Source organism: Ambystoma mexicanum, chromosome 1q, assembly GCF_040938575.1.
Source record: "Ambystoma mexicanum isolate Mex_15411 chromosome 1q, UKY_AmexF1_1, whole genome shotgun sequence".
NCBI lineage: Eukaryota > Metazoa > Chordata > Amphibia > Caudata > Ambystomatidae > Ambystoma > Ambystoma mexicanum.
In genome coordinates, this window is record NC_090922.1 from 143095442 (window position 1) to 143113956 (window position 18515).

Here is an 18515-nt window from a genome sequence, read left to right on the forward strand (position 1 = left end):
AGGCATTAACGGGCAGAGGGCTGCTCTTTCCCGTTTAGTGACGTTGATCGCTAGGGCTGATGATTTATCTAGGTTAATTTTGAACCCTGACAATACTCCAAATTCGTCAATTTCCTTCCATAGGGAATCATGGGATGTTGCCAGGTTCGATGCTGTTATTAAAACATCATCCGCATATAGCGCAATTTTATATTCCTGGCCCCCTAGTTGGACCCCCCTTATCCTGGTATTCTGCCTTATCCTGGCGGCAAAGGGCTCCATAGATAGAGCAAAAATCAGTGGGGACAGTGGACACCCTTGTCTGGTGCCCCTTGATATCTGTATTGCCTCGGATCTCCTGCCATTAACCCTTAATTGTGTTGAGGGAATTTGGTAATTGGCCATGACCCATTTGGTGAAGTTTGGGCCGAATCCGAAATGTTCCATGGTCGCCCGCATGTACCCCCAATCCATCATGTCGAATGCTTTATGAGCATCTAATGAAATCACTGCCATTCCATCCCCAGACCTGTGGGCATGTTCAATAATGTCTATTGTTCTTCGAATATTGTCATGCGTCCCTCTCCCTGGTATAAACCCTGTCTGATCACTGTCAATTAGGCCCGGCAGAGCCGAGCCCAACCTGCCCGCCAGCACATTAGCAAAAATCTTACCGTCATTGTTCATAAGCGTGATCGGGCTTTAGGAGGCAGCTAGCTCAGGAACCCTTCCGGGTTTGTGCAATAGAACTGTCAATGATTCCGCCATAGATCTGGAGACGGAGCCAGACGTCAGGAAAGAGTTGAATAATTCCACCAGCTGAGGGACAAGGAGCCTACAGAACTTCTTATAAAATGATGCCGATAAGCCATCGGGTCCGGGAGCTGTGGGTTTCAATGATTTGATGGCGTCGATTATTTCCTCTGCCGAAATAGGCCTCACTAGGTGCTCCAGCTGATTCGCGTTCTGCTTGGGTATGGACTGTAGATATTTTGGTAAGTTATCTAGCACTGTTGGTGATCCTCATGATTTCTGAATGGTATCTCAATAATTCCGCCATTTTGTCCGCATCGGTGTAGAGGGCTTTGCCATCCGCCCCAGTTATTGTGAGGATGTTGTTTCTGGCTTGAGTCTTTTTCAATTTTTGTACTAATACTCTATTTGCTTTGTTCCCCTTCATATTATAGAACTGTTTTGTGAAGGCTAAGGATTTAGCAGTGCGGTTGGCGCAGTGCATTTCTAAGGCTGTTTTGGCCTTTCTTAGCTCTCTCTCAGCCTTTCTGGAGTATCGTCTTTTCAGGTCGGTCTCCAGGTGATTCACCTTCTCCTCCAATCTGGCTGCGGCTATATTAGAGACCCTTCGTTGTTCCGCACCTGCACTGATTAGAGAGCCTCTGACAACTGCCTTCATTGCATCCCAGATGATATTAATGGGCGAGGTCGCTGTGGTGTTTTCTTTGAAGTAGTTGACTATTGTGTTCTCTATTTCCATCTTAATCCATTCATCCAATAGCAAAGCGTCATTCATTTTCCAGTGTCTCTGTGCCGGGAGCTTTTGCCCCGATATAGCTATTTTCGCAGCCACTGAGGCGTGATCCGAGATCATACAGGTGTGTATTGCCGTTGCTTCCAAACATGGGTAAATAACCCCCAAGATCAATGTAAGGTCGATTCTTGAGTAGCCTTTATGCACCTGAGAATAATGCGAATAGTCTCTTAAGGTCCCGTTGAACAGCCTCCAGGCGTCCACTGTTTCCGTTTCCCTTAATAGCTTGGCTAGTGAGAGCGCTTGTGTATAGTCAGTTTTAGTGGGCGGAAGGGTCTTGTCCATCTGGGGATTTGGCATTGAGTTGAAGTCTCCGCCCATGATCTGATGCCCTTCTTGGAATGCTAAAATGGTTGGGACTAAATTTGTGATGAAGGCAGCTTGAGCAGAGTTGGGGCCATAAATTGGCGCTATAGTGATTGGGAGCTCCTCAAACATCCCTTTGAGTAGGAGGAACCTCCCATTTGGATCTCTTTTTATAGTGACTTTTGTTAGGGGTATCCTATCGCTTAAGAGTATTGCCACTCCCCTTTTTTTTTGGCCCGAGGTGGCAAAATATGCCTTTTGGTACCTGTTAAATCTTACTCTGTGTTCGTCTTCCTTCAGTAAATGAGTTTCTTGAAGGAACACAATGTCTCCCGCTAATTGACCCAGCCTGTGTTCTACGGATTTCCGCTTCCGTGGCGAGTTGAGCCCTTGCAAATTCCATGAGAGAATTGTTATTGCACTCGTATCAGCCATATTCTCTTATTCCTTTTTTTTCCCCCTCTGAGTGTGAGCTTATGTCCGGCTGCTGAGAATGATCCTCCATATCTGAAGTAGCTACGATGTTTTGTAATGTTTCGATGTTGCTGTTGTTGACCTGTCGTGATGTGCTTGAGTCCCGGGCTGAACAGCAGGGGCCTCCAGACCCAGGGTCTCTATTTGTCTTTCGAAAGTCCCTTCTCCCCCCCCATAGAACAAACATGTAGGATGAACATTGTCCTACTGCCACCGGGAACTGGTGGCGCCGATGCGCATATCTTGGCCAACTGGGCCGCCGAGTCAACTGTAAACTTAGAGAAGAAATGCCGCTCGCCCCCCTTCTTGGGGTGTCGATTCCTGTGCCTTGTTGAGCGCAAGCTCCAACGTGAGACTCTCATCTTTATTTGGACCCAAAGATCCGTCCATCTTGCCTATTTTCAGTTAGTTCATTCTGTTGTGAAAGCTCTATCATCCGGGGATTTTATGGATGTACGTAGTTAAATATCAGTCAGGAACTGAGTTTTTTCTAGGTGGCCCTCGGGGTCTGCGTCGCCGTGCAGGTTTTGACCACTCTCCATCGGAAGGTTTGTTGTGTTGAGATTGGGGCGGTTCCTCAGAGTCAGATCCGCCCCCTGTTTCTCCGATGTCCATGAATTTGTCAGACTCTTTCTGTGAACGGATTTGACTCTGAGTCCCTTCCCAAGTGAACCTGACCGACGTTGCGAATCCCCAGTGATAGGTAATCTTTTTCCCCCTCAGCCACTCCGTGAATGTTCTCATGGCTCAGCGTTTCTGGAGCGTGGAGTTTGCCAAATCTTGATATAGTGTTATGTTGGATCCTTGGAACGTTATTTGGTCCATTTGTCTTGCTTCATTCATGATTTCTTCTTTGATTTGGTAGAAATGGACCCTTACCAGTACATCTGGGGGAAAGTTGGAAGTCGACCTCTGAGCCGCCCTGTGCACCCGGTCCAATTCCAGGGATGCCTCGTCCGGCAGTGTTATGATGAATCGAAGCAGTTGGGAGACATAGTTTCTTAGCTCTGTGTCCGGTATGGATGCTGGTATCCCCCGGATGCGGATGTTGTTTCTCCGTGATCGATTTTCGGCATCTTCTTGTTTCGCTTCTAAGAGTTCACACCTTTCTTCCAGAGCTCTGAATCTATCCCTGCCGATCTCACCTTCAAACCGCTGGTCGCAGACTTCTGACTCGAGCTCCGCTGTCCTTCTCTCCACCTCAATCACTCTCTTGTCCAGGGAGTTTATTGTTTGGGTTACTTCTTCTGTGCTTTTATGAATTTCCTTCGCCAGTGCTGCGAGCAGTTCCTGCAGGTCATTCTTAGTTACCATTTGTGCTGCATTATTCGCCGATGCCTCGTTCATTGGCGGGGTTCTTTTCGCCGAGGAGAGTCTCGGGCGTTTCCCCTTTCCTGGAGCGTTCGGTCGGGGCATTGGCCATCAATGCTGCAATGTCTGTTTGCTTTGATATCTTCCCGCTTCTAGACATCCGTGCCCCTGATTAGACTCTGAGTCACCCCCTTTGGCGCTCTTTACGCTTGTTTACTCTGCTGCTGGGTGAGGGGCAACAGTGAGCCAGAGGGGTCCAGGGGTCAGAGCGATTCTTTGATGATTGGTGATTTTGGGCCGGTGATCACTGTACGATATAGCTTTGAGAGTGGTCCCTCCGGGTGATGTACCGGGTAATGATTCCCCGCCTCTGCCTTCTTCAACCCTGCGATTGATGGGATCGCTGCGTTCAATGCCCCACTCCTCACCCTGTCTCCGCAGTACTGCCGTGTTCGCTTTATTCCTCCAAGGCTGCGGGGGACCCGGCGAGCCCGATCTTTACCTGCGCACTAACGCGCAGTGCAATGGCTTCGCAATCACGCCGTTTGCCACAGCCTCCGATCCCTGCCTCGGAGCGGGCAGCGCCCCCTCTATGGTCTTTTTTCCTCCCCTCCAGCAATCCGGACCAGGGATGCGGGCTAATGCTCGGCAGGATCCTTCGAAGTTCGAGTGAAGAGCCCAGGGATTCTCAAGTCCTCCCCCCGCCCATCAGAGATCCTCACTGCTCCGCTGTTGAGTGTCTTCCAGGAGCCTTCCATTGGCGAGGTATTAAGTGCCCCCAGCCTCCCGGGACTGGCTGGAGGGTTGCTGGTACATGGCACTCTTCGTTACGGCACTATCATGCCGCATGGGTCAACAGTTCCTCGGCAGCCCTTGTCGTGTTCATACGGCTGCCCCTCCCCCATTCCGCCGCCTCTCGTGGTTCAGTGAAGCGGCCGCCATCTTGCCGCCAAAGGATCCCCAGGCTCTAAATGCGTCCGATCGTGGCAGGCTGGACACTGATCCGGGTGCCACTCTCCGTACCGCAGCTCCAGAGCTTCCCCCACGCTGCTGTCCTTTTTTGGCGAAAAAACGGGGTCTGGAGACGGCGATCTTATGTTCTGCGCATCGGGCCAGCCAGGAGCTTCTACCCAGGGACAAAGGGCGTTTCCCCGGACTGTCCTGGGAAAACCAGGACGTCTGGTCACCCTATATGAGGAGGGAGTTGTGGTCGTGGCAGGCATGAGATTGGGCGTGAGGGTGCGAGACTGAATGAATGCAAAACGATGACATAGCAACAAAATAGTAACTGGCCTATGCCCACCAACCTCATTTCACATAGTAGTCAACAAAGGTGCGGTTTCACCCCAGCGTAACCAGGGGTGGAAGTCTCAGAGGGAGAGCCAATCCGTGTTGAGCGACTGAAGTTTTTTCCTGGCTAGGATCACGTGGTGAACATCTGACAGCAGCACCTCGATCGCCCCCATTCGGCAGGAGTCAGCACCCATTGCATTCCTGCTCCCTTTATGCCCAATCAGATCTGGCCTGAGGGGTTGGACCCCCTGGCAACTGCCCAGGGCACCTTGCTATTAGCCCCCCACCGCGCCAGCTCGGGGGGAGTCTTATATGGTCTCCCCGAGCTGGCGTGGTGGGAGAAGGCATGACAGGCGATCCTATTGAAATAAATGCGCTCCTCTATCGGGAGCGGAGCACATTTAATAACAATAGGGAGCTGATCAGCACCTATTGAAAATTTAGTTTTGCTGCCAACGGTGCTGCAGCTACTAAGGCCGGCCCTGCACCCAATGACCAGTAAACCTGCAGCGGGCTAATTTTTACTGCGCTGCTCGCAAATAATATTGGCCATTTCTGCAGTCATATTAAACATTTATCGAGCCTACACCAGTGGTTGATTAACATTAGACTGGAAGGCTGCTTAGGAGATCTTTTCCTAAATAGCGGGTCAGAGATTACTTTTGGTGGCCAGGGAGTGGCAATCAAATCGAAGGAATGGTGAGCCAGTGTGCTGCATGTGAATGTAGTGATAGAAAGCACATTGTTCAGTGACTATTGTACTGTGTTTCCTGGAAGAGGCCGGGAGTGCGTGCGGTACATCCAATGAGACCGTATTTTTGGAAGGTATGATGAAGTTGGTTACAGTTCTCATTTATGAACAGACGTCAAACTAGTGGAAACAATATTTACCTCGGCTGTTGTTAGGAATACTAGTCAACTAAAACTGGCCCTGATTTGTCTCTGAAGCAATGGCAAACCATTTGGGAACACAAGGTATCCCACACAAAAATCTCCATTTTGTGATCCGCAGGGTAATGGTTGGATAGAATGGTTAACTCATCAGCCTGGCCAAGGACAGTGGGTGGTTATCAAATGGAAGTGGGTGTAACTGTAGAGATGCTTTGAAGTATAGCTTTCCGATATCAAGATTGCCAACACATAGACAAGGATGCCTTCATTACTTTGGGCGGGTGAGCGGGAGGAATCTCAATTCTCAATCATCCGCTGGGTAAATGAAAAGATTTGGGTCAGAGTGATGGTCCTTGACAGAAAGGAAACATAACATGGACGAGACACAGATTATAGACGTGCAATGAAGCCTAAAAAATGAGTTCTAAAATAAATGATACAATAGAGTGGGATTGTGTATGCGAGTCAGGGAGATGACAAGGGGACGCAGAGCAACCCGGGCCTCTAATAGTTTTAAGGACTGTATGCATAGCTAGGTTTGCAGTCACTTCCAACAGCTGCAGAAACCAGTTTAGAGATGGTTGTCTGGAAAGAGACAGAATGACTTAGGACGTTTTGGAAGAGACCATGTGGAGGGGTGCATGTTTATCATCTATGCAGTAGAAACATGGAATGCTGTGGCCGGGGGAGGGCCCTCACAGGCAGTTTATGAAGATAGTCGCCCCGGAGGCAAAGTCAGGGCCCTACTTCATCTTAGTTTCTATCTATTTTAGAGTGCTCTTTCCATTGAAGAGTATTACTATTTAGGATCAGATCATTGAAATGTGGGGTTTCAATTCCAAATCCTTTGCAACAATTGCCATGTGCTTGTTGTCACAGGTGGTGGGGTGGAGTCTCTGCTTTGTTTTCTTAAAACTTCGTAAAACAAATGCACATATTTTTATGATAAGGTGGTCTAATTTGGATCCAACCAAAATACTGAAAGATGTCATAGTGCCTAGAAGTGATCTGCTTCATTTATATTCCTAGCTCGATAACTCATTTGCTTTCATTCATTCATTGGGTGTACTGTAGAGAGCTGACCGTGAGTGAGGCACCTTTCGGCTTCCATTGAAATCTGCCTGGTTGGTAATCAACAGGTCTCAGCCAATCAGCTTGCATGGATTCACAACAGCTGTGTGACTGCACACGCGCAATATGAAATGTGGAGCTTGTCATGGTCAGCATCCGGGAGTTGAAGTAGAGCAGAGGGCATGAGTGTTCTGGTGGGGGCGGATTTCTCGCCCATAAATCTGTGATTCACAGCGTTGGAGCTTTCTACAGACTCTTGCAAGGGCTCATACATAAGCGCCTAGCTATGGGGTGGTTGCCTGTGTCCATGGTAATGTGCACACAAATAATTCTGTTACTAATAAGGCATGACAAATCTGTATGTGATAAGCTGTATCTGATGTCTGACTCACAATAATGAGATAGGGCCGCTAATATTAATATAATGTTCCGCTAACCCCATGATACAGCCTCGAGCACTGATGGGGCGCAGTCACCAACAGCACTAGGCAGCTGTTTCCTATTCAGGAAGATCCAAAACAGCTGCCCCGCTGTGCATGCCTCCAGATTCTTGAAAGGTTCCCGCTCTTGCGCCAAAAGGCTTAGAGGCTCGGGCTGTATTCATCCATCTAGCAATCCATAGTGACCAAACCCCAGCCCGGCTCACGATTTGGCTCACGTGGTTGGATAAAGAAGGCCACATTTATTTTGAGACTGTAGCCAAGGGTTAATAGTTTTAAATTATTGAGGATTGCAAAGGATGCGTTTGGGGGGCCATTCCTTGTCAGCCACGGAGAGGCAGAGGCTGCCCCAATTTGGCATTCAGTTGTGCGGATGGCAGGGCAAGTTTTTCAGTAGACTCATTTAGTAGACTCATTATTTATTTAATTTGTTGAATGTGGAAAATGTCAATGTGGAACCCATATACCCAATGCAATGGGAAGCTCGGTTTATAGTGCATCAATTGGGGGATTGTTTTAACAATTGTATATGGAATTGATCATGGGATGAATACTGCATATTTTGAATTCTATCTGTCTATGCATCTAGGCCCACATCCATCCACCCGGCAAACCTTGTATCTATGAATGAATCCACTCATTCATCAATTCATCCATCCAACTATTGATCATCCATCCAGCATCCATCCATCCATCCTTCTGGCCATCCATTGATTGTTCCATCCATCTATACTTCCTCCTATCCATCCATCCATCCATCCAACCATCCATCCATCTGGCCATCTGTCTTTCCGTCCCTCCATCCTCCATCTGTCCATCCGTCCACCAGTCTCCTCATCCATCTACCGCCCATTTCACCTTTCTTCTTCCCTCAATATACATCCATAAATACCAAAGAATCTCAAAGAATGGTATTTACCTTGGGATTCAATGGATGCAGGAGGAAGACACATCACACGCGCCATTACTATCTCTATTTTGTCGCATGGGGGCAGCCTGAAGAGGGGATAGCCTCATAGGAGAGCCACAGAGGGTCCCAGGTAGAAATGCCTTCAGGAGATTGAATGCAAGAAGGTTTCTCATGACAACTCGCTATTTTATTGTCGTCCTTAGGTACCAGTGCCCAGCCGGCTGTACGAACAAGAAGGCGAAAATCTTCGGCACTCTATTTTATGACTCTGTAAGTTTTTTAAGTACTATTGCATGCAAGCAACTCGCTGATGGAAGACTGCGTTGACACCCTTTCAATGATCCATTTGGGATAATATTGGAGGTTTTGGAGGAGTCCTGAGACTTTACAGAATAGTGATGGCAGCCAATAGTATATTTGCTTTACAAGATCATAGAAGTCTGTGGTATCCTTCCTGCACACAGAACTGGGGATCCTATTTCCCATAATGTCTATTTCTATAACACTTTCTCTCATTTATGAAGTAGTGTCACTCCAGGGCTCACAGGGCTGTACTACATCATTACCTTCACACCTGTGAGAACATGATAATCTTATTCTTTGCTTTTTTATTAGTATCTATTCCTATCTAATACATGTTGATGGAAAACCTATAACAATTACACATGATAGGATACAATTGTATAAATGTCTATCGCATAGCCCGGTCTGTATTTCAAATTTGGTTGTTTCCTACTTCTGCTTGCCTCTTTACATCTTAATCGCTATTTTAGTCTTTCCAAAACAGCTTTGCCTCTTCCACATTCCATTTGAGAACTTGTTTTTAAAAATGTACCATAGGATAAACCCTAAACCTCATTGCCTCAGCTGATCTTAGAAAAGGCTTGATGTTGCTCAGAGCCTGACAGCTTCAAGCCTCTTGACAGGTCACAAAGACATGTCAAGAGATTCTATTCTTACTGCAGTCAACCAATTCCCTGAGCCTCAAAAGTTCCTTTTATTGAGGGCCAAGTAGTTACCTGAAATCCATTTCAATCAGTTGTTCAGCTTTCAACTTCAAACAACTTCTTGGGGGAATTTCCATTTAAACTGGCTACCTTCCAATCCTCTTCTGCCAATCGTAACCAAGCTAAACTTAAGTTAGCATTTACGCTGCAGTGACACCATCGACAGCTGTCTGCCGTGCATGCTTAACCTTCGCTTTAAGGGTCAATCTGTTCTTCTTTGCAGACCTCCAGTTTGTGCCGTGCTGCTATCCACTACGGCATCATTGATAACAATGGTGGCCTTGTGGACATCACCAGGAAGGGAAGGTTACCGTTCTTCGTGAAGTCCACGCGGAATGGTGTTGAGTCTTTCAGGTACATCCCTTCGTCATGATATGATTGTGTGTTGCCTATCATTATACTGGATTCCTTGTAGGTTGGTGTGATCCTTAACACTTCCTTCTCAGCCTGTTGTGTCAGTGTTCAGAACTATTATGTCAAGTTGTGAAGATTGCCACCAGTGTTCCTCATGGAGATAATCCTTGCTAGCTTTCATAGGCACAGCAACCTGTTGGAAGGAAATTGGGCGATGTTGCAGCAAGCTAGTTTCTCATAAAGGCCACAAGGATGAGGCAGGGCCTTTCATGTTTCAGAAGAGCCTTACATGTGAAGGTCCTAGCCCCAATGTTTTCTTCTGCCCATACAGGTGTAGAGAGATACATTTCAACACATGACCTTTCAAGGACCACATGTGGGTTAGGACAGTGTGACGAAAGGACAGAAATTCTGTGGCTTCTACTTGACTCTTATTCATGTCTGGACCAACATATTGAAAACATGCCGATGGTTAGCCAATCTCCAGTTGCTCCGGCCAAGGAAAATTCTGTGCTATATCCCGGAGGTTTACTTCAGTTCTGTAGCTGTGGTGTTGCATGCTGGCGGCCAGCTCAGCTGATGCCTTGGACTAATAGCCTGGCATATGAAGATCTGCCTAGTCATATCACCTGCTAGATTTAGCTCAGGCCCATTTCTGCTCCTGCCACGGGGCAGAATCTGTTGTCATCTCTATCCTCGATGACTTGAAATGGGAGACTGATGTCAAATGCACGTGTCTTCCTTAGCCATCAAGCTTGTCAAGCGTGCCTTTCATCGCTGTGCAGAGCAACACAGAAGAGAGGATGGTCACATGGCTGCAGAGATGCCCTTCATGTTAGCAGCAATAGCAGGAGCCGACTTTAGAAGGTGAACATGGATCTCGGCTTCATGCTCAGGATTCCAGCCCTTTCAGTGTCCAATTGCCAACATCCTCGCAGTAGATTTTTCACTTCAATAAATATGGACAAGAACTAATTGCAAAGTATTTTTTTTACAGAATAAAAACACAATTTGGATCAATAAAGATAACACGATAGTAAAATAAGGATGGATAAATACTGATGGGAATATCACAACATTGTGGGCCTTAGTTGTAATTAAAGGGCATGCAGCTGGCTAGACTGGCTTCTTACTTTTGGATTGATGGCAAAAAGTGTATGTATACATGTTTGAATCCTAGTCACAGATAAGTGAAAGGGCCTCATAGGCACAACCAATGTTTGTAATAACCCAAACCTTTCCAGTCCTCTGTGTGACTTCCCTGACAGTCTATTTCAGAAAGATGGATGCCTGCATAGAAACAGGCCTAAAGTGTATCCTGAGCGGAATTCCTGCGGTCGGCGCCCACCACAACATTTGTCTAACTTATATTTGGCCTCACCAACCGGGTGAATGTCCTTGACCCACCAATGAAGTAAAGGACCCTGGAATAGTTTTGGCATTGAATTCACCATGGCTCTGCTTATCTCAGGGGCGATCAAAAAAGGTATCCACTCCCCATATACCACTAGTTCTGCCTGTAAGCCCTTTTGAATTGTAGGTTCTGGTTTATGGAAGTTCCTGCAATGTGGACTAAGGGCTACCTACCACCAACCATTTTCAGTTTAACTGGGAATCAGCTATTTGCTCAGCGATTCACCAGGAACAGGACACCATGGACTTTCCACCTGCTATCTGATTTCAGTCAGCAGTGCATTGTAACCTTTCTGCAGTACTGACAAGGAGGCCGATGGGTGTGACCCTAGCAGCACTACAGAAATTGGGCACAGTGGTTTCATGTAGCTTCCTCTACACAAGTGTAAAAGTGGTAAGTGTGGTTGTGGCAAATTGATTGTTGCATTTTCATCTTTTTTTCTTTCTTTTATTTGTGGGGTTCCCATCATACCCCATTTCCCCCTGCCGTGTGAATTGCTTTGCCCTTGCCCCTTATCCTGCCCCTGCCTGTGTATATGTAAATAGATATTTATTTATATGTATTTATTTTTTACTGCAGCAATTAATTTGTATAGACCAAACACACCCCTTTCAAATGAGTGTATAGGAAATCACTGCATACCATCTATTACAGCATCACAGTGCATCTCCCTTGCCCTGATTATTTAGTAGCCACATTTAATATTGTGAGTGAAGCTCTTGTGTGTATATAGAGCGGAGGCTCCCTGCTTTCATAGCATCCAGTCACTATAACTGCATTTTTTGTTTTCCGGCCTCATGGATTTTGTCCAGGTAGTACTATGATTGCGTTCCTCTACTTTAGGAAGCAGTGCCTGGTCGGTCTGCACTATGCCATTCTAGAAATTATGCTGCTGGGTTTCCTCATCAGTGTCTACACATTATATTGTACTGCAAAATAAGTGTATCACACAGGGGTGTTGCTAGGTCTGGAAGAGATCTGGGGCTATGCTAATGTCAGGACTGGCGGGACTCGGGGCTAGCTAGCCTTTTGGCTGTAGCTCCTGAGATTCTATCCGGGGCTACAATCGCTACAATCAAAAGACCAGGGGCCATAGCCCCTTTAGCCCCCCCCTAGCAACGGCCCTGGTAACACACACAATTTTTCTTCTTTACTGATAACACGGCGCTCTGACCCACTCGCGCCTCTTTATAAAATTTGAAAATAATTCAATAGTACTTACTTAAGGGTGTGTATTGAAGTCACAAAACGCTTGCAAGGCTTGCCTTTGCCAACTTGAACATGTCATCAATTTATAGTACTGGAAATATTCAATTTCTCTTGAAAGCATTAAATCATGTCTGAAATGTAAGACTGTATTATCATGACCTTTCCGATCACACTCGTCGTCTCTTTCAACTCCTCCACAATATCCTTTCTCCTAAATCCCTTGACGCACCCGCTCTTTCGTCCCTTACCTCATCTGACTTTGCAAAAGTACTTTACTTCTAAAAAAGCTAACCTTCACTCTGCCTTTGCTCTCCCTGGTACTCCTCCCCTTCCTCCTCTCCTAGTTTATCTACACACTCTCATTCCACCGTCCTTTGCTCTTACTGGCTCAGATATCTCTGCTCTTCTTGCTCTGGCTCACCCGACTGTTTCCCCTTCTGATCCTCTTCCCCCTTCTATTGTCTCCCAGGTCTATCCTCATCTTCTTCCTTATCTTACTTCTCTTATTAATTCTTCTTTCTCAAATGCCTGCTTTTCTTACTACTTTTAAGCATTCACTTATCCTCCCAATTCTGAAGAAATCTACTCTTGATCCGCATAGTTCTCCCAATTTTCACCCCATTTCGCAGCTTCCTTTCCTCTCTAAAAATCCTCGAGTGGGACGCCTGCGCTCTGGTTGCTAGTTATCTAAATCTTCATTCTCTTCTCCCACCTCTTCAATCTGGTTTTCGTCCTTCTCATTCCACAGAGACTGCCCTCTTGCATGTCTCAAACTCTCTTCTGTCTGCTCGTCTTTCCAAGATTTCATCTATCCTTATTCTTCTTGATCTTTCTGTGGCGTTCGATACTGTTGATCATTCTCTTCTTATCGCTTCTCTTTCTACTTTGGGCATCTCTGGTTCTGTCCTTGAATGGTATTGCTCCTGTCTTTCTCAATGGTCCTACTCTGTTACTTGCGCTGTGCACACCACCTCTTCATTTCCTCTCCGCTATGGTGTCCCTCAAGGCTCTGTACTTGGTCCTCTTATTGTTTCACTTTATACTGCCCCCCTCTCGGCTCTCATTTCCTCATTTAATCTTTCCTTTCATCTGTCTGCAGATGACTCAAATCTTTTCTTTTTCTCCTTTTCTTCTTTTGAGTCTACACTTCACTCTACTGTGTCAAACTTTCTTTATGCCATCCAGAACTGGATGTCTTCCCATTTTCTTCAACTCAAGCCCTCTAAGACTGACGTTCTGTTCTTCCCTGCTTCAACTATTCCTCCTATTCTTTCTTGGCCGTCACTCTCCTTTCCTTCAGATTCTTTGCCTTTTTCCTCATCTGCACATAACTTGGCTGTTATTTTGGATCCCTCGCTCTCTTTCTCACTCCATATAACTTCAATTGCCCATCCCTGTCGCTATGCCCTTTTCAACTTTCGTCGTGTTCGTCCTTACCACGCTGCTAAATGTCTTCACCTTTCCCTGCTTTTTTCTCGCATTGACTACTGTTCATCTCCTCTGCTTGGTCTCCCTGCCTCACATCTTCTTCTTCTTTGCTCTATTTATAATTCCTCGATCGTCTCCTTTTTTCGTTTACCCCCTCGTTCCTCCATCACTGCCTCCTTACTCTCCATCTCATTGCTTCCTTTCAAAACACGTCTTCTTTATCATTTCCTCTCAATTGTTTTTGAATGTACCCATGGTCTGGCTCCCCCCTATCTATCTTCACTAGTGTTGTTCTACTTTCCTTCTCGGTCTCTTCGATCACAGAATCTATTCCTTCTCACTGTTCCTAAACCCTCTTGTGCTTCATCTCGTTTATACTCTTTATAAATGTAATGAAATGAAATGAAATGTTTGAGAGGTCTCACTTCAACTGTTTGCCTCTTTTTCAGCAAATACAAAGCTTCCAACTCCTTCATGGTTTCCAAAGTGACAGGTATGGGGTGGCTTTTGCACGAAAAACAATACTGTTTCCCAATGCTTCAGAATCGTTGATATGCCCGTAGCCATGTTGTACTTTTCTTATATTAGCTTTACGGTCATTGTTTCGGACTCTGAAGCGCCATTGTTCCAACAGATGGAAAACCGGCCGCCCGCCTTGACCCCTTTCATTAGAGCTCTCCGCCTCTACGGGAAATTGAGTCCTCTTTCATGTATAGCTTAATAGAAGTAAATCAGACCCCAGGCTTCAGAGAAAGATCTGTCCGAGCTCCCAACACAGCTTCATTGTCAGCAGCTTAGATATTTAAGACAGGTATGGTCCACCAGTCCCACCTGGGAGTCGCAGACCTGGCCGACAGGATGATTCTCCGCTTGCTCTGAGATGGAAACCCAAGAAAATGTCACAGAGGCAAATGTATAGTCTTGGACAGAAAACACAAATGTTCGTGGCCAATTTTCCCATGATAATCCAGGATAACTCACAGGTTAGAACCCACACCAAAATACTTAGAATTAGCTAGAAAACTAACAAGGGCTCATTGGACATTATTACCATGGGCCGGTAGGGCAGCCAATCAGGTTGCTTGGAATTCAGCCAGTATATCCAGCTTCCTAGCTGTGCTAGCCCCTTTTTTGTTCTTAATTACATGAGCGTAAGAAAGAGTGAATAAGGACAGTAGTAAGCCTAGGAAAACGCCTTTTTTAATGTTATAATTGGATTAGCAGCCACGTGTGCTAATGGAAATAATATCCTGGCACTCTTTCATTGATATAGCCTCAACAACCCTACTGTATTAATACCCTAGGAATTAAAATGTCTTGTTTCTCCCTCTTCCTTATCAGATTTGAGTCTTGAATGTGGTGATGCACATGGGCATAGAAAGGCAGAGCAAAGTCAGAATATGAGCAGTTATGTACACAGTAGCTATGCGCAGGGGGAAGGAGCACAGCCCTCAAGCACAATGCATGGGCTACTGTATGGGCACCCAACCTCAGCTCTGGCCTTTGTTTGCGTGGGGTGCTTTTGACTCTATGAAGCACTTCAGAGCATGGTAGGAAATTAGCTGGATCAAGACGCAAAGCTTGTCTTGCCAGAGCACCAGTTCCACCCTAAGGCCCACACTAGACTAGCTAAGATGTCCCCAGAAATGTGAGGCTCTCACCCACACACCTGCTTCTGAAGGTGTGCATAATGGATGGCAAGAACACACCGTGACTCAAAGTGCCACTCAGAAACAGCCCAATCCTCACAGCCCACGTGCAAGCTCTCGAAATGGGTAAATATGTCTTGTATTTACAGACATTTTTTGTGTTAGTGTGAGTACTGAAACAAATTAAAAGCTCAGAGACCCCATTTTGCATTACTTGGCCAGAAGGGTTTATTGCTGAATCACCACACAGATATAATATTTCTCATTCAAAATGTGGTCATTGTCATGTTCCCAAAATGCTCTTGGCTTTTATGCAAATCACCTTGTAGAGATAGTGTGCTGCTGGACTTGGGCTTGGGTTCTGCCTCTCAGGCCTGCCACATACTCTTCCCTCCGCTCTCCCCCTGCACAATGGGGTGAAGGGGGGTGGGGGGTTGATATGCGGGGTGGGTCCCAAAGTACATTGTCTCCATTTCCAGCACTGCTTCAGAGGATTGGCCGGTTACAGCCCTGCTTCTAAAATATCCTCCCGCTGTGTGAAGCACCGAATTGTGCTGACGTCAGCAGCCCCCCCCCATTTGGGTCAAGAGCCTTTAAGTAACTTAGTATAGGCGCACACCCAATACCTAAATGTACTGAGCAGGCGTTGGTGTGTTGTAACCATACAATTCCAAGAGAACCTAGGCTTTCCACAGGCGGATGGCAATTCACACGATGCACGTATCCTGTCTTTGAATCTGGGACATGCGCATTGTGAGAGGAGGCTGTGCACAATGACATGCACTAATCTGCTTCCTTCTTTCCAGTCATTCCTACTGACCCATTTTACCTCAGGATATGTGTCCTCTGACAATGTAGCAGCAACTGAATGGGGGCATTAGCAAATACTTCCGATGTTTAGAACTACCCCACTATGCTCCAGCAAGGAGGGTACTGAGGGCACTGAGGGCAATGATAATAGCATACATGATCGTAAGCCCGGAAGTTCTCCAACTTTATACGTTAAGTTAACGCAATGCATGGAGCAAATGTTCATTCATCAACTAATAGTTATCTCTTTATGTATCTTTTTACAGTGCAGACGCTGGATTGTTATACCACCGTAGCTGAACTATGCCAATTCAAAAAGCCCGCATCGCATTGCCCAAGGTAGAATATTGTGATTAAAATTAACCTTCCTTCCTTCCTTCCTTCCTTCCTTCCTTCCTTCCTTCCTTCCTTCCTTCCTTCCTTCCTTCCTTCCTTCCTTCCTTCCTTCCTTCCCTCTCTCGCTTCCCTCCTTCTTTCTTTCTTCCCTCCCTCCCAGTTCCCTCCCTTCCTTCCTTCCTTCCTTCCTTCCTTCCTTCCTTCCTTCCTTCCTTCCTTCCTTCCTTCCTTCCTTCCTTCCTTCGCTTCCCTCCTCCTTCTTTCTTTCTTCCCTCCCCCCAGTTCCCTCCCTCCCTCCCTCCCTCCCTCCCTCCCTCCCTCCCTCCCTTCCTTCCTCCCTCCCTTCCTTCCTTCCTTCCTTCCTTCCTTCCTTCCTTCCTTCCTTCCTTCCTTCCTTCCTTCCTTCCCTCGCTTCCCTCCTCCTTCTTTTTTTCTTCCTCCCTCCCAGTGCCCTCCCTCCCTCCCTCCCTCCCTTCCTTCCTTCCTTCCTTCCTTCCTTCCTTCCTTCCTTCCTTCCTTCCTTCCTTCCTTCCTTCCTTCCTTCCTTCCTTCCTTCCTTCCTTCCCTCTTCCTTCTTTCTTTCTTCCCCCCTCCCAGTGCCTTCCCTTTCTCCCTTCCTTCCTTCCTTCCTTCCTTCCTTCCTTCCTTCCTTCCTTCCTTCCTTCCTTCCTTCCTTCCTTCCTTCCTTCCTTCCTTCCTTCCTTCCTTCCTTCCTTCCCTCGCTTCCCTCCTCCTTCTTTCTTTCTTCCCCCATCCCAGTGCCCTCCGTCCCTCCTTTCCTCCTTCCCTCCCTCCCTCCCTCCCTGCTTCCTTCCTTCCTTCCTTCCTTCCTTCCTTCCTTCCTTCCTTCCTTCCTTCCTTCCTTCCTTCCTTCCTTCCTTCCTTCCTTCCTTCCTTCCTTCCTTCCTTCCCTTCCCTCCTCCTTCTTTCTTTCTGCCCCCCTCCCAGTTCCCTCCCTCCCTCCCTCCCTCCCTCCCTCCCTTCCTTCCTTCCTTCCTTCCTTCCTTCCTTCCTTCCTTCCTTCCTTCCTTCCTTCCTTCCTTCCTTCCTTCCTTCCTTCCTTCCTTCCTTCCTTCCTTCCTTCCTTCCTTCCTTCCTTCCTTCCTTCCTTCCTTCCTTCCTTCCTTCCTTCCTTCCTTCCTTCCTTCCTTCCTTCCTTCCTTCCCATAGATAAGGTAGAGAATTCATTTTGACCATTTTATGGTGATTGCCATAAAATAAATGTAAGCTTTCTTTGTCTTTAGGGCCCACTGTCCAGCCAATTGTAAAAATGAACCAGAATACTGGTCACCAGTAATCGGCACCAACATATATGCAGACGTAAGTACTCTTTGAATAGACTTTTTGTGCGTATGTGGAGTTTCGGAGAGTTGTGCTAACTTTACATGTAATGATGCATACAGGAGAATCTGGTGGCAGGCCAGTGACTGGGTGTTCGATGCTACCTGCCCCAGACACCAATGGCTTGGCCCGCTGGCTGGGATTATTTATTGTGTGTCCCAGATCAGCGCTTTTGGGGACAGTGCCAAATTTAGATGCCTACAATTTAATGTTGTCCATGCAGCTGCAACACACACACCAAGCATTCCTTCTTGTTCTTGACTCACAGACCTTGCGTGCCCTCCAGTTGTTACCCAGGCTTGCTCAATTTTGTTCCCCCCTGTACCTGTCCAGGCTCTGTTTGAATCGGCTTGCTGTTTTTGTATTCACTGTACCTGCTTTGAGGATGTGCCATTCCTTCACTACCCTTTCTGTGAGAACATGTTTTGAATTGATCCCCCAAAACTGAACACAAGAAAGCAGATTAGGATTAAGCACAGGACGCACTAAACCAAACAATAGCTCCTATTCTTCATGCAAAGCACCCAGAACTGGATACAAAATCCAGGTGATGTCTGGATAGCTCAGATGGGGACTCCAGAATTTGACACAATATTCCACACGTGGACTTCAGAGCTTGGCATACTATTTGATGTAAAACCCCAAGAACCAGACACAAAACCGTAGATTAATGGCCCAATTCATGGAATTATTCACGCGTAAAATTGGGAATTTGCGCGTCATACTACGTTCGAAACACAGCTCGT

The 18515-nt window shown here is 46.6% G+C and overlaps 1 protein-coding gene across 1 annotated transcript in view; it reads left to right on the forward strand.

Moving 5' to 3' along the window:
* Positions 1–18515, forward strand: part of CRISPLD2 (cysteine rich secretory protein LCCL domain containing 2) — a 257983-nt gene that overhangs the window by 134171 nt on the left and 105297 nt on the right. Inside the window, exons 9-13 of the mRNA XM_069636263.1 lie at positions 8425–8491; positions 9452–9582; positions 14083–14126; positions 16359–16431; positions 17673–17748. Coding sequence (XP_069492364.1) covers positions 8425–8491; positions 9452–9582; positions 14083–14126; positions 16359–16431; positions 17673–17748 — 391 coding nt within the window. The remainder of the gene's footprint in view (positions 1–8424; positions 8492–9451; positions 9583–14082; positions 14127–16358; positions 16432–17672; positions 17749–18515) is intronic.